The sequence below is a fragment of the Procambarus clarkii genome, chromosome 74 (assembly GCF_040958095.1).
Source record: "Procambarus clarkii isolate CNS0578487 chromosome 74, FALCON_Pclarkii_2.0, whole genome shotgun sequence".
Classification (NCBI taxonomy): Eukaryota; Metazoa; Arthropoda; class Malacostraca; order Decapoda; family Cambaridae; genus Procambarus; species Procambarus clarkii.
The window spans coordinates 22,581,506-22,597,154 of record NC_091223.1 but is presented as its reverse complement, the minus strand read 5'-3'; the positions used below and the strand labels follow the sequence as shown (position 1 = coordinate 22,597,154).

Below are 15,649 nucleotides of genomic sequence, written 5' to 3'. Positions count from 1 at the left end.
CTCAAGATAACCTCAGGATTATGAAAACATTCAAATCCATGGATGCCACAGCAATGCTAATACTATTTTAATAACTGGTGCTGTCCCATCTTGAGTACTGCTCAGTACTCGCTCACCATTTCAGAGGAGGAGAGATTTCTGAAAGAGAGGAAATACATAGAACATGTACAGCACGCATAGAAATGATAAAATATCGAAATTATTGGTAATGTCTCAAAATGTACCCTCCGGAAAGGACACAAGAGAAGTATCAAATAATATACATGGAAGATGCTGGAATGCCAGATCTCAAATTTGCACAGTAGAATAACAACGTACTGGAACAAAAGATACAGGAGGAAATACAGAATAGAACCAGTGAGGAGTAGAGGTGCCATAGGCACAATCTGAGAACACCTTTGCTTCTTCTTAGTCCCTTGAGTAATTTTCCCACTTGATTTTGAGTCACTTCTTTGTGTTCTATTGTACTCTGGAATTGGCATTTTCTGGTTCTCTGAAAACCTCATTTTGCACAAGCACACTTTGGAACTGTTTGTTTGGCGTTTCCCACATTTTCGTTTCATTCTTGGTGAATCTATTCCCCACTTTCAGTCTCTGGATTTTATCCTTTACTTGCAGCTTGCTTTTAAGAAATTTCTAGAAGTGGTGTGGTTCTGTTTTACACTTGTCCACTTTCCCTGTCTCAAAGTTTCTTTCTGCCCCTTTCCTCACTGCCATGTAGTTAATGTAGATACAACAATGTTTATTATTGCAGTATTTTTAAATCTATTTTTGTCTTTAAATAGCACTATAAAATTTGACAAGTTTGCATTAAGAGTAACTTGAATATATTACAGTGCAGCATTCTGATACAGTAGTTGTGTATTCAGAAATATTAGAGGGTTAGTGAAGCATGAAGTGCCAGTAATTTCAGAACGTGTAATTCAACACACACACACAAAGTAGAAACTAAGGCTTATTTAGGTGTGATAGTTTCTGGAGACTTAGTGCCTCCAGTATAGGATACACAAGGTATATGCCAACCAATTTAGAAACTGGAGATATGTACAGTGTACTGTATTCCTCCCCCCCCAATCCACACCAGTAAATGATCTATCAGTCTATTGAGGTTGTACCATAAAACATTGTATATAAAGTATTATTTGTTCATATATGTTTAGAGGTACGATAATTATTTTGGGAAATTATGGCTTGTCTTGTCATTCAAATGTTTTGTTACATATTCATACATGTTTTCTAATTTTCATTTTACATTTTTTAGGTGAAAGAGGAACCATGTTCTCCACAGCACTTCCTGCAGATGCCATCATCTCCAGATGACAATGATGACATTTGGGAATTGCTTTGTGACTCAGATGTGAAGCCCATTATCAGAGTGAGTGAACTAAATATTAGCTGTATACCTTTAAATATTGTGTTGGGCTCAACTTTTAGTGAAGGCAGATTTTAACGAAGCTTGAGAAGAAACCATCTCCTTGTTGTAGCTACCATTGTCTAACATGTTCTCCTTTGATAAGAGCTAAACTGGCAATACTGACCTGGCATGTAGAGGCCTGAAGTGAGTAAACATATGGTTGCCATGAAGTTGGAATCACCACCCACCCCACTCACCTACTACCAGAATAATGTGCATTGTTTCCAAGCCAGGAATCTGACTGATGAAAGGCATTTGAACAAACATTGGCTTAACTCTGCTAGCAAAATAAATTGCACAACATTGAGACTCACAGTAGCATGAAAAAATAAAACAAAAGAGAAATGACACTTTGCTTGACTTGTCTGTTATTCTGAGTGCATGAACAACCTGCTTGAACATTATTATCCTGACTGAAGTCAAGACCACAGCAAACATGCAACACACTAGAGTTAGCTGTAGTCTTTATAACAAATGGAAGGTGTCGTTTGTGTCCAAAGGGACAATGGACAACCCCAAAAAGCCAGACCATCAAGAATGAGAGACAGGGCATCATAGTATCTCAAGTCTTGATTAAAACTCCCTCTTGAGGTCAGTAAAACTAACTTTTGCTCAGTGCTGTCATAAAGCATAAGTGAACGTCCCTGTTGAAGGTATCAGAAAGAAAATAACAGGCACCTGTTCTTAGGTGTCTGTGGATCTCACTCGTGCATGTCCCAAAATGCGGATTGGAATGTGCACAAGACAATCCACAGACAAAAAACTTGCAAAAATAGAGGATGAATTGAGGTAGAATGCTTGTAAGTTGCACATGGCTGTGCTTCGGCATAACCTTCTTCCCTAAACTGAAAGGAGGAAGTAAAAAAGCCACTGCCAGGACTCCTGCAAGAGATGAGAATCAGGGATCATGTCCCATGGAGGATAGGTCTGATTTCCCACCCCAAGGGGTGCATGAGAATCTGACATAAAAACACTAGTATCACTTCCAGCAGAACTTTCTACTAATGCAACAAGAGGATTTACCTGCTGCCAAACTAGGAAGATGCTGTATCTCTGAAATGGCTATCCTCCATTGCTGTCAGCTAGACTCTTCCACTCCCTCAAATACATTTCTGGGTGACGATTGGCAGCCTGGATTTGCATCCTTTCTGCAAGGTTCTGTTGTCTCATCTTTACTTGGCTGGGATGCAGATGGGCATGCTTTGATTCCTGTTCAAGGACTAGGATCACACTGTTTCTCAGACCTAAATTATTTTGTGTATGAGTCATCGTTTCAGTCCTGGCTGCAGTACAGTACAAGGTCCTGACTTCCTCCTGGCTGGCAGACAATCTCTTGATTTCCTCTGGCAAGTGACAATTCCTTTTCTGTAATCAGGCATTGGATTGGAAGGAAGTAAATTAAATCACTTCAGTTTATCACTATACTGTATATTTGCTTTCATGTTGCTGGATTCTGACAGCTTTGTGAAGCATCTGCCATATGCACATTGGTGATGATGAACAGTGTTGCAGCCAGGAAAAAGCAATATTACCACATAGTGGAACTACACTCAACACTAGAGTACTGTTGATTGGGGCAGCGTAGATCAGCCATGTGGCACCCTCGGCAGACAATCGGACAGTTTTATAGCACACCACCATATGGCCACATGTTCATTTGGATGTGGAAGTACTGTATGTGTATGCATTACAGAGGACAATGGAACAGATTTGTAACCACAGACAAATTTGATAATGGTTACTTGCCAGGCCATCGCAATATCGAGTGTTCATAAGTTGTAGAATCAGGCATCATAAGTCAGATGTTTGTCAGTCAGAGAATCCCTGTACTGTATGTTACAATGTTTGTAATAAAATTTATCAAAGTAATCTTACAGTGCAACAAAGTATTGGTAAAGTAAAAAATGTGTCTCTCCTACCAGCCCAATTTTTGTTAACCCTTAAACTGCACATGGCGTATATATACGCCCTGATTAACATGTCCCACTGTGCGCATGGGGTATATATACGACATTGGGTGCCAGGCACGATTCAAATGGCCCTCAGCTACACGGGGTTCACATCAGCTTCCTCAGAGCTCTTGTAAACAGACGCCATGTTAAAAAAAAATCGTAGGCAATATTCTCCGGTGTGAGAGCCACAGTACTGTTGGAGCAACCAAGGCTGGCACACGCAGCATGAGCTGACAGCATTGCTGTTCAGCTTGTGACCACAGCATCACCTAAAACTGTCAAATTAAATATGTAACTGCTATTATTTAGTGATGACAGTATTACAGTTTACCCCCTGACTGGGATAAAAATGACCAAGATTGTGATAATAGCAGGATTGTTGTGATAATTAGCGCTGTGTGGGAGGAGTATTGCTGAGGGAGGGAGGGAGATAGTGTCGTTTACTGACTGTGTGGCCACCTGTTATTGTCTGCATTCACCATACCAGCTCAGTGGTTCTCTATGATGAGCACAAATGTAGATACTTATATATAATGTGTGTATTAGTGTAATAACAGCAAAAGGATTATGTTGGGAGGAGCCATTTGGGTGACGGAGGTGGCGTCGTCTGCATGACTTGTCTAGCTGTGTAGAGGGTGGCCACTATTAACCTTAAAAGCTTAGGTGTACAGTTACGGTGCATAGAACATGTAGATACTTATATATATAGTGTGTGTGTATATAGTGTAATAACACTACAAACAGTATTGTTGTTAGAGAAATTTTAGTGCATTAAGAATGCAATTTAGTGCATTAGTGCAAGAAATTTAAGTGAGGTGGGTGAGGTAGGCAGCCGCCAGCTGACTGTGTGTGGAAAGACGTCTCTTAGTGCCTGAACTAACTATATCAGCTTAGCTGTACAACTGTGGTGAACAAAACATGTAGATACTTATACTGTATATAACGTCTGTATATAGTGAATAAAATAAAAAACAGTATGGTGGGAGGAGAATGTGGGCGAGTGAGGTGTTGTTGAGGGAGGGAGTGGCAGCGAGTGGCTTAACCCTCAAACTGCTAGTGGTCCAAATGACTTTATCACCCATAATTTAATCACTATGTAGTGATTAAATTATGATGTTCATAAAACATTAATCAAATAGTTTTGCTGTTATTACACTATATACACAGGTTATATATAAGTATCTGCATGTTTTGCTCACCATAACGAACCACTAAGTTGGTATTGTGAGTCAAAATGCAACGAGGAGTGACTGCCACACACCAGCCTGCCACTCGCTCCTTCAACACCTCACTCGCCCTCATTCTCCTTCCACAATACTGTTTTTGCATTTATTCAATATACACAGATGTTACACATAAGTACAGTATTTACATGTTTTGTTCACCATGACTGTATATCTAAGCTTGTATGGTGAGTAAAGGCACAAAGACGTAGCTACTCACACGGTCAGCTGGTGGCGGCTGCCCTCAAGGCCAGACGCACTAATATTTCTCCTTCAACAATATTGTTTGTGGTGTTATTGTGCTATATACACATATTATATATAAGTATCTACCTGTTTTGTTCACCATACCTGTACAAATAAGCTGGTATGGTGGCCAAAGACCATAGTGGCCACCAGTAAACATAATAAGTCGTGCAGACGACGAATCTCCCTCACCAAAATGGCAGCTCCCAACCTACTCCTATTGCTGTTATCACACTCTATACACACGTTATATATAAGTATCTACTTTTGTGTTCACCATAGCGAACCACTAAGCTGGTATGGTGAGTGCAGTCAATAAAAGGTGGCCACACAGTCAGAAGACATCGCCACCACCCTCCCTCCCACAGCATTACTCCTCCCTCCATGGAGCACAGCGCTAAATATCACCACAATCCTGCTATTACCAGAATCCTGGTCAGTTTTATCACAGTCAGGGGTCTTCTGTAATACTATTATCACTAAATAATAGCATGAACATATATATTATGGCATTTGTAGGCGATGCTGTGGTCACAAGCTGAACAGCGGTGCTGTGAGCTCGTGCTGCGTGCATCAGCCTTGGTGGCTTGCTCAATACTGAAGCTCTCACACCCAAGAATGTTGGCCTGGATTTTTTTTCTAGGTGGCATTTGGCAACTATCGGTCATGGCTGCACTATAGCTGCCCCTATTACAGGTGGGGAATTTAACACTTATTGCAGCTGAGGACTCCTCCCGGAGTCCTGTTTCGCCTACCCGCTCCCGCTAAGTGAACATAAATTTATGTCCTCTTTTAAAATATTTGTATAAAATTAAATTTTTATCCGATTTACTTTGGGTTTGTTTCAAACTGCGCGCCATGAGGCTCTCTTTCTTACCAATAGGCTGCATGGTACAATAAGTTCATGAAAGGTTCACAAACATAACAAAAGTAAAAACATTTCGTGTGTGTTTGACTCTCACTGACATGTTCCAGCGTTGTTTTATATTTGGCGCTATTCTATGTTATGCTTTGTTGATCTTTTTTACCTACGGGCTCATAGAACATTCTATTGCGAACACATTGACACAAAAATGAATGACGTACATAGAATAATAATGTCATGAGAGTGAAATAAGTATAAACTTTCAAAGCGCCGTGCGTCGTCCCGTCACCGATACCGGGTAACAATTTCACCACTTCCCACACTCTTGCGGGCGGGCCGCAATCATTATTCTACGCTTATATTCATATCACCGTGTTGGGAATTTCATTGCGAGTCCATTGATACCAAAATTAACGCTGTAGGACAAGTGTGGAGGTGATAACAATCCCAAGAGTAAAAACATTTTGTTGCTGTTGGGCGCTCACGGCGAGTCATCTTCGTAGTTATTTATTTGGTGCTGGTATCCCTATACGTTTCGTGACTTTTTTTACTGATGTTCTTCTAGAGAATTTTATTGCGAACACGTTGGTACCAAAATGAAATACGTAGCTCGAGAACTAAGGTCAGGAGAGTAAAAAGAGTATACACATTTTTGTTTTTACGCTTACGCGGCAAAACGCCGGGAGCACTTACGGTTGTTTTTTTTTACATTCGCCGGGAGGCTGAAAGTGTTAAATTATAGCGCTAGACACGAAATCATATATATATGACATGCACGGATTGAGTTTTGTCACTGAAAGCATATATATATGACTTGGACGGTTTAAGGGTTAAGGATTAATGAAACATATCTTAAGCTTTTGCCAATTTTTTTTTTTTTTTTTTTAACCATCAGAGTTCCTCTGTAGGGATATTGTATTTAGACACAATTCAGCAAGTACTGTACCTTAATTTTTGTTCTTTAGTATGATTTTTGCATGATTGTGTGGTGTTATCCGCAGGCACTGGACACTCCACCATTTACACCCCCCCAGGCTGAGGGCTCGCCCCCACAGAGCCCACAGCCACCCTCACCAGTCAGTCTCCCTTCATCTGCAGTGTTGCTTTCTCCTGCACCACACCACCACCAACAGAGACACGCAGCAAATGGTACCACCATCAATCACATCTCTCAGCCAATCAAAGTTGTAACCATTACGACACGCAACGGTTAGTGCAGTATACTGTGTGCACTTGTATGATCTTGACATTTATCCAATACTGTGTTGAATATTTAATAAAAATTGCTTTATTTGGTGGCTGTTGAAATTGTGAAAAGTGTTGTGTTTGAATAGTGATACAGTGGCACCTCGACATACGATTGCCCCTACTTACGATAATTTCGAGTTACGATGTAAATTTCATTGAAAAATGCGACTCGACATCCAATGGTGTCGTCGACTTCCGATATTTGTTGGTACACGTTCGGGTCGACCGAACACTTGGTTCCCAGTCACGCGGCGGACCTGCCTCGGTTTACTACAGCTGCCCGCTTAGTGACGATCGCACCTATAAGAAATTCCACTTTTGTGGGGATTTTTTGCATTTTTGAACATTAAAGTAATTATTATATATCATGCCATATGTCCCAGGAAAGTCAGTGGTAAGGCTCAACATATGAAAACCCATGTAAGAATGACCATAGAGCAGAAACAAGAGTACAGAATGTCTCTTCTTCAACAATTAAGAAAATGTGTGCAGCATGGGAAGAATTGCAAACCTTTGCTGAAACGACTCGCCCAAATCAAGCTGCAGTAGGTCGTTGCCTTAACCTATTCAATGACACTGTGATGCATCATTACAGACAAATGTTAAAATGAAGGGAAAAACAAATGTCTCTTGACAAATTTGTAGTGAGACAAACAAGCACTGAACCACAACCAGGTCCTAGTGGTATTCAGGCAAAACTTAGGAGAGAGAGAGAGTACCCCAGAGAAGACATCACTGCCTGATGTGATAATGGAAGGGGACTCCCCATCCAAACAGGAACAACTCTCCTCCTCCTCCCTGATCACCATCTTCCATACGCCATCAAGAGCCCTCCATAAAGTTAAGAGAAACTTTGGTACTGTATTGTAGTTAGAAAAAAACATTTTATTCAGTATAAAATGTATTTGTATGTTAATATTTTGGAGGGTGGGGAATGGATTATTTCAATTCCCTTTATTTCTTATGGGAAAAATCGCTTCGACTTGCGATATTTCGACTTACGATCCGTCTCTGGGAACGGATTAGCATCGTAAGTCGAGGCCCCATTGTACTTTATCCCCAGCATTATCCAATGGGTTGAAATTTCCATATTCACAAGACTGTGTTGTGCTGGACCAGGAAAATTGTCAGAATTGCATACTCGTACACTATCATGAACCAGTGGTAATTACTTCATTTGAGATTATTGAATGGGTATGGTATAACAATTTAGCTCATATTTTACACTTTCCTCTGATATAAAACAGCATATTGCCATTAATAAAAGCTCTTTATGCTTAGTTAATTATGTTATGCATTGTACTTGTAAATTGACAAGCACTGGTGTCATTTTGGTGTCACTAGTTATGTTTACATGTAGTCAACTCTGAAGGAAATTGTTAAGGTTACTCTGTGCAACAGATCAGTAAATGCAAAATTTTACTGTTTAGGATCATTTTAATTAATTTTTTCAGGCATATTTAATTAATTATCCCAAGTAATAATTTAATTAATTACCAATAATTTAATTAATTATCCCAGCTCCCAATGGGAGCCGGTTGGCCGAGCGGACAGCATGCTGGACTTGTGGTCCTGGGTACGATCCCAGGCGCCGGTGAGAAACAATGGGCAGAGTTTCTTTCACCCTATGCCCCTATTACCTAGCAGTAAAATAGGTACCAGGGTGTTAGTCAGCTGTCATGGGCTGCTTCCTGGGGGTGGAGGCCTGGTCGAGGACCGGGCCGCGGGGACACTAAAAAAAAATAAAAAAAAACGAAATCTCAAGATAACCTCAAGATGATAACATGGTGGCTCCCTGTTGCCAGCAACCTGTAGAGCTTCACCTAATTTGATTCACATCAGGCCCTTCTGAGTCATTGTAAACCTACTGGGAATCAGAGACCAAAACCTGCCCGCCCTCCCTCTCTGTAGAAGCACAGGGAGCTGAAGATATGAGATTAGTCCAAGAAAAGACCAATAGAAAGGTTATCTTGAGGTTATCTTGAGATGATTTCGGGGCTTTTTAGTGTCACCGCGGCCCGGCAGCCCATGACAGCTGACTAACACCCAGGTACCTATTTTACTGCTAGGTAACAGGGGCATAGTGTTACGGCCCTATTGGGTCGCAACTGGGTTCTTTCTCTGATGTTGTTAGAGGTAGGGTATCCGGCCCCAAGTTAGTAGTGGCTTTCAAGGGGTGTGTTCCGTAATGCAAGTAAATTAAAGGGGAAGGGATACAAACATACTAAAACTTAAATATATATTGCCACCACCAATAAATAAATATATAAACAGTCACTCGCTGGGGCTATCACTACACTTATGTACACGTCTTGTCTTCTTCTGAAGACACAGGATGCTCTGCTTAATGGTGCTCAAGACGAGTAGCCCTGGTTCTCTTCTTGTGGCCTCTTGATAAATCCTTAGATTCTCTTAGCGAGTCTACCCCGGCCACAGGCCAGCCAAAATACAATCCCACTGGGTGCACCGTCGTGGAGGCCGTCAACCACAAATCCAGCCTGTAGCTGGCAGGTTCCAATCAGCAACGCTGCGTAGGCCACTCCACGACCGATACTAGGGTTGCGAGCCCTAAGCAGGAGCCTCGTGTGACTTCACAGATCACTCTCCTCACCTCAACACCCCAGTGGTTAGTCTTCTCCACCAGTCAGTCCTGGGTACGACAAATCCTCAACTGCCACGTCACAGGCAGGCTAACACAACAGTGTTCATCCGGGGGGTGACTCACAGCTTCTACAGCAAATGCGTGGAGGTTCTACGGCTGCCTTGGGTAGACTGATCCACCGTCCGATTCAGCAGTCCCAGGTCGACTCTGTAATCAGACACGTCATCAGTAATAGGGACACTCTAGGGCACGTCACTTACAGGCTTAGACACAAACGCCCACCTATCCACTCCATAGTTGGCGTTGCTGTCTAAGCGCCACCTCACCAGAGGTCAGCAGCGGCTGTGTTATGAGCTGATTAGGACAGGAAACTAGCCCTTGTGGCCAGTATATCTCGTCCTCACTAGATGGCGTCGTCCATTTGGAGGGGGTTTCGGGAGCTGACCCACAGATGGCGTGGTCGTCACTGCTCCGTGCTCGGACGCTGGGCTCGGGTCCGTAACACATAGGGTGAAAGGAACTCTGCCCATTGTTTCTCGCCGGCGCCTGGGATCGAACCCAGGACCACAGGATCACAAGTCCAGCGTGCTGTCCGCTCGGCCGACCGGCTCTCCCAGGTAGAGCGAGATAAAATGGACACTGGCAAGGTAAACAAAGCAGAAATAACCAAGAACTTGATCTGCTCGGTCATTAGGCAGTTTACTTGATTGCAGCAGCGTTGTAGCACCAAGTGGCCTCCACACCTGGCTACTGGCAGCATCCAGCTGACACATCATTTACCCTCTTGCTGCGTATTATCGTGTCATTCTTACTCTCATTTTCTGGGGGGAGCCCCTTTGGCTCCCCGAAGCTTACTAGGCTGATATGCTAATGTCAGACTTTGGCGTCAGTCATGTGTATGGAGTTCTATGGGCCTACCAGGGACCACGAGCCGGAATCTGGCCCCCTCAGAAGAGGCAAGGAGAGCAATGACCTATAGAAACCCCCGTGTGTGGTCGGAAGCATTCTATGTCTGCCATTGACCGCGTCAGGCACATAGAAAGGTAAGCGCCCCAAAACAAACCCCCTATTCTGGTAAAAATTGCTACCACAAACCTAACAAATGTATAGAACTCCCCTAAAAGACACGAGCAAACGATCATGAAGTCGCCGCGCCGCTGTCTGCGCAGCTCCCCCTCTCCCCGGGAGGGGGAAGGGGGAGCCCCAGACCCACAGTGCCGGCTATCCACCACCAGTTCTATGGCTGATGCTAGAGGCTGAGGTCGTGTGCTCTGGCTCCAGTGGTTGTTTCAGCACTGTACCTAGAGTGTGGTGTCTGTCTTCTAGGTGGTGCGTGAGCCGGGAGTGATTCTCCAGGACTCGAGCTGCATGCGCCTAGGGTTTCCTTCCCTAGGTGCCCTGTAAATACTGCCCTTGGGGCTTGGGGTTCCCTTCCACAAGTTCCTTGGGTTCTGGTGCCCAGTAAATACTGCCCTTGGGGCTTGGGGTTCCCTTCCACAAGTTCCTTGGGTTCTGCCCCTGCCAGGCCGTTTACTGCTTGGTTTTCGGCCACCCTTTGTGTGCTAGGGTGTTCTGTCTCCCTTGTTCGCCTTGGGGTAGGGGGCAGTTGGCACTGGTAGGGGCGCAGGGTACTGGGCAGCTTGGTTTCACCAATCATAGCGGTCGGCTCTGTTCCGCCTGGGTACACTGTACTCTTGTGGGGGTTTTCTTTTTCTTTTTTGTCTGCCTGCCTGGTGGGGGGGGGTCTACCTTGGTTTTTGCCCGCTGTATCCTGAGTACTTTTCCTTCTTCCTGTGGTTTTCCCTGCTAGGTCCCCATGAGTGTACACATCCCAGGGGTTCAGTTCTTAGAAGGCTGTTTGGTAGACTTGGGTGCCGGTTAGCAGTACCCTGCCTGGGATTACCTGGGCATGAGTCCCTATTGGTAAATGCTGAGGACCCTGGGAATCCGTGCGCGGGTCTGGTGGATGTGACCCCGTCCACCAAGGATTGAACCCAGAACCTCAAGACTACGAATTTGATTATATGCTGTACTATAGGGAAGTATACGATACAATGTAGCTTTCTTTTAATTCACTTGGAGTAAACTGTTATGTTTAACTTCTTTATTATTGCACATCCTAGGAACAACTGGGCCAGGATCCACGAAGGGAGGTCGCATTACTAAAACTATGAAGATTCAGCCCAAAATGGTCACCACCACTTCAACACAACCTCAGGTTATCAGCATCGTCAACTCCTCCAGTGGGCCAAAACTCACATTACCAAAGACAGGTAAATGTTTAAACTAATACAATGGTGCTCTTCTCGAATATACTGTGCTTCTGCAGATCTCCATTTGTAGCAGACGTAGACTGTTCATGTCATGTTGGGAATGTGATGACAAGAAAGGTGAGAACGTATAACAAAACATTTAAAAATTTACTTTTTCTAATTGATTTTAGTATCAAAATCTGCTCAAAAGTATGTGTTTGCATTAATAAAACAATTGTTCCTATAGATAATGAATAGTTTAAAGATTAACATTTTTACTGAAAAATCTGAATGATTAAATGCCATGGCGTTCCCTTGGCAGCCGATGGGGATCCACCACAAATTGATTTGTTTGAGGGGGAATTGCATTGCATACATCATTAATATTAAAGTACAGAGTTTCCTGGTACTAAGGTCAGGCAAGTGTTCAAATTATTAATATTTAGTGCTTACCTAGTTATTCCATCCTGTTCTCTTACAAAAAACGTTGCTTTTCACTCGTATGCATTATTAAGGCTAAAAGTTGTCATACTAGAAAATGGAAGCAGCTCGCAAAAGTGATGTATTGTCCTGTTTTCTGTTTTGGGTTCTCTGGCTTAGTCTGTTAGGTTAGGAAAGGACACTTTAAATTAACCATTTTCTTGACTTTTGAAACCTTACAAGGACCGGCTGGTTATATTATAATTCATTGATTTATGCACATATTAAGGTGTCTAGTTTTTGGCTGGACACTGACCATTTTCATGTGAATCAAAATCTATAGTGCCTTCTTTTTTGGAATTAACTAAACTCCAAATATGGCAGGAATTCTTCAAATATACTAAAATAACCATTTAAATAAGGAGGATATCCAAGAAGGAACTGTTGAAATAAAATTTGGGATATTCACACGATATGCACAAAGTAGTGGCAGTAAGTATAGTGGAACCTCGAGTGACGAGCGGCTCCAGTTATGAGCATTTCGAATAACGAGCAAGCCACTCGCAGAAAATATGTCTTGACTGACGAGTTTTTGCTCGATTAACGAGCGTTTCCGCTGCTTCTCAGACACCTCCGCCGACTATTTTGTTGTTGTTTTGCAAGACAAGTTTTCCACATGACGAGCTCGGTGCCGGAACGGATTAAACTCGTTAATCGAGGTGCCACTGTACAAGTTTCACTCTTAACGACAGTACAGAATAGAAAATCATATGGCAACACTCCTCTCTGTCAGCACAGTTCATGAAAACATTTCCCATTAATCCAGTGCACTGATGACTTGGGTGAAACATGATCACTTTGGTATTCAGTCTGTTGTTTCTCAGGTGGTCACTTAGTTTCTCCCTTCTAGTTTTAATAACTCGCATGAATGGCTAATTCGTATAATGTAGTACAGTAGTTGCAATTCTGAAGGGATAGCTCTCTTTATATGCCTTGAAAGGGGAGGGATATGCCTTAAATATAGGCATGGTGGTTTAACTTCTCTGGTGCGCCCCCACCTGGATTATTGCATCCAGGCATGGAGACCTCATCTCCAGAAAGACATAGCTGCTCTGGAGAAGGTGCAATACCGGGCAACAAAAAATCATACCAAAGCTTAATCATCTCTCGTATCAGGAATGGTTGAGGGCCACGGGGCTAACAGCACTGCAGACAAGCTATAATGGGGTGATCTAATAAAAACCTTCAAAATACAGTGCTAAAACAATTTGGACGATGTCGATCCAGACACTTTCTTTAAAAGGTCAGACGTAACATGAACGAAGAGCAACAGGTTCAAGCTCAGCAAGCCACAATGTAGGACAGAAAACAGGAAAGGCTTTTTCACCCATGGGGTTGTAAACCCGTGGAACTGCCTTCCCACCGAAGCCGTAAACGCCAAAACTCTGCTAGGTTTTAAAATACAGATAGAAAAGATAATCTGGGGGATGATCTTTTGATGGAGGGGACCTTTGACAAGCAGCCAGCTTCCTGTCATCGTTGAGGCCACTAGTATTAGTGGCCCTCGGGTAAATTCAAGTAAAACTTGATGTTGGAGAATGTTACGAAATGATAACTACTAGTTTGCCCTACTAGTTGGATCACAAATCTGACCGAGACATACTTTGTGGGGGACAGAATTAATTGGAGGACTTCCTAAGGATCTCACAAGTGTTCCTAGAGAACAAACAGTCAGGTCTATGAATGCACCAATGGGACACAGGCACATGCCTGGCCCAGTCATGTGGGCTTATACTTGTTGGCTAGGGCCATGATGTCAAGAATGCATCTTGCTTTACAACCATTGCCATTCAGAAACATGAAATGGCTGTCCCCTTATCTCCCCCTCTGACTGACCATAGGCTGAAAATTATTTTATGTGCATGCCTCTGATGGTGTGCACTCATGCATTCACGAGCAGATTTCCCTGCCATCGGGCACTAGGATGTACATCACTAAGTCAGCTGTGGAAATCATTCTCTCGATGAATAAGGAAATAGAGAGATCTAGGGCAAAGCCAGAAGCAGTGAGTTGGCTGAAACAAAGTCTTGGTGTGGGGAATAAACTGCCTTTCATTGAAAAGCCAAGCTTGGAAAGGCAAATGCACATTGTCACCGAGTTGTTTGCTCATTACTTATTTTATTTACCTTGAATACAGGAATTGAACTGCCAATTGGAGCTGATGCTTGTTGATAAAATAGAGGATGAAAGATTAATTGCTACTGAGGAGGCGGTAGAAGGTAATGCTTTTACTGCCTCCAGGGTAGAACTTGAAGATGCTGCAGATGTTGTGCTCCTAGGGGGAAGGGGGTGTTCATTTATCAACTTGGATGATGTCTCATTTGCCTTCTTTTCTGACTCCAGTGCCATAAAATCATCTTTGGATAGCCGCTCCAAATCTGAATCCATCAGCTGTACGTCGTCGTTATGCAGATCAAGAAATCCCTAATTTGTCAGTCCCATAATGTGTGAATTCACCTTTTTCATGTGTTCAATAAACCACCTAAAATCATTTACAAATTTAGAGGAAATTATCTTTCCCACACACTTCATATAGAGTTATAATAACCACTTATGGTGGTCTTTATAACTTTGTGACTTTCTTGTGTTCTTCTCACTGTTGTAGCTTTTCTAGAATTCTACGAGGTACTGGGTTTGCCACGTGTTGACTCGTGGCTCGAGAGAAGATTGTATGGATGACTTGCCTGATCTAGTAATACTCTGGCACATTACTTGCAGTAAGTAGGTTGTGTAGGGAGGCATAAACACAACATGGCCACCTAAACTATTATCACCAAGGCAAACAGAATGACTAGCTGCGTTCTCATGCATTGTTTAGCATGAGGAAAACGTTTCAACTACCATAATATTTGGTAGAAAAGGATTTAGCTTTTTAGAACTGTATGAAACAATATTTGTGCAATTGTAAAGCGATGCCTTCAAAAGGGAGGGAAGGAGAATAGAAGGGAGACGAGGGTTGGAAAGCATATGTATTTTTAGATCATTTCACAATACAGTATTTATCATCATTTATATGCTAATTATTGTATTTGCAGCAGTAACCAGAACCATTCCTACAGGAGGCACGAGAATAGTTCAAGTTAAACCGCCTTCTGGACCAACCCAAGTCACTACCAACACCACAATCACCAACCCACTCTCATCCATACTAACTACACAAGTAAGTATCTATGTAGATGACAAAGGTTATCTGCTACATGCATTATTTGATGCATTACTTTTTATGTTGATTTTGGAATGTGTGTCTGTGGACATGTAGTAGTTTACGTGCATAATATAACAAGGTAAATATTTCATTAAGATGGTCATTAAAGAGTCAGACAATTTTGCTAACAGTGTGCCAGATAATAAATGAACAATTATCATG

General features: G+C 42.6%; 1 protein-coding gene across 5 annotated transcripts in view; it reads left to right on the top strand.

Annotated features, from left to right (window-relative positions):
• The window catches only part of Atf6 (bZIP_ATF6 domain-containing protein ATf6), a 225,505-nt gene that overhangs the window by 168,266 nt on the left and 41,590 nt on the right, over positions 1-15,649 (top strand). For 4 of the 5 annotated variants that reach the window (XM_045756858.2, XM_045756857.2, XM_045756856.2 and 1 more), the window contains 4 exons: positions 1,262-1,375; positions 6,702-6,909; positions 11,674-11,823; positions 15,318-15,442. In XM_045756858.2, the coding sequence (XP_045612814.1) occupies positions 1,262-1,375; positions 6,702-6,909; positions 11,674-11,823; positions 15,318-15,442 (597 nt within the window). The remainder of the gene's footprint in view (positions 1-1,261; positions 1,376-6,701; positions 6,910-11,673; positions 11,824-15,317; positions 15,443-15,649) is intronic. The other variant, XM_045756855.2, reaches the window with a different exon arrangement.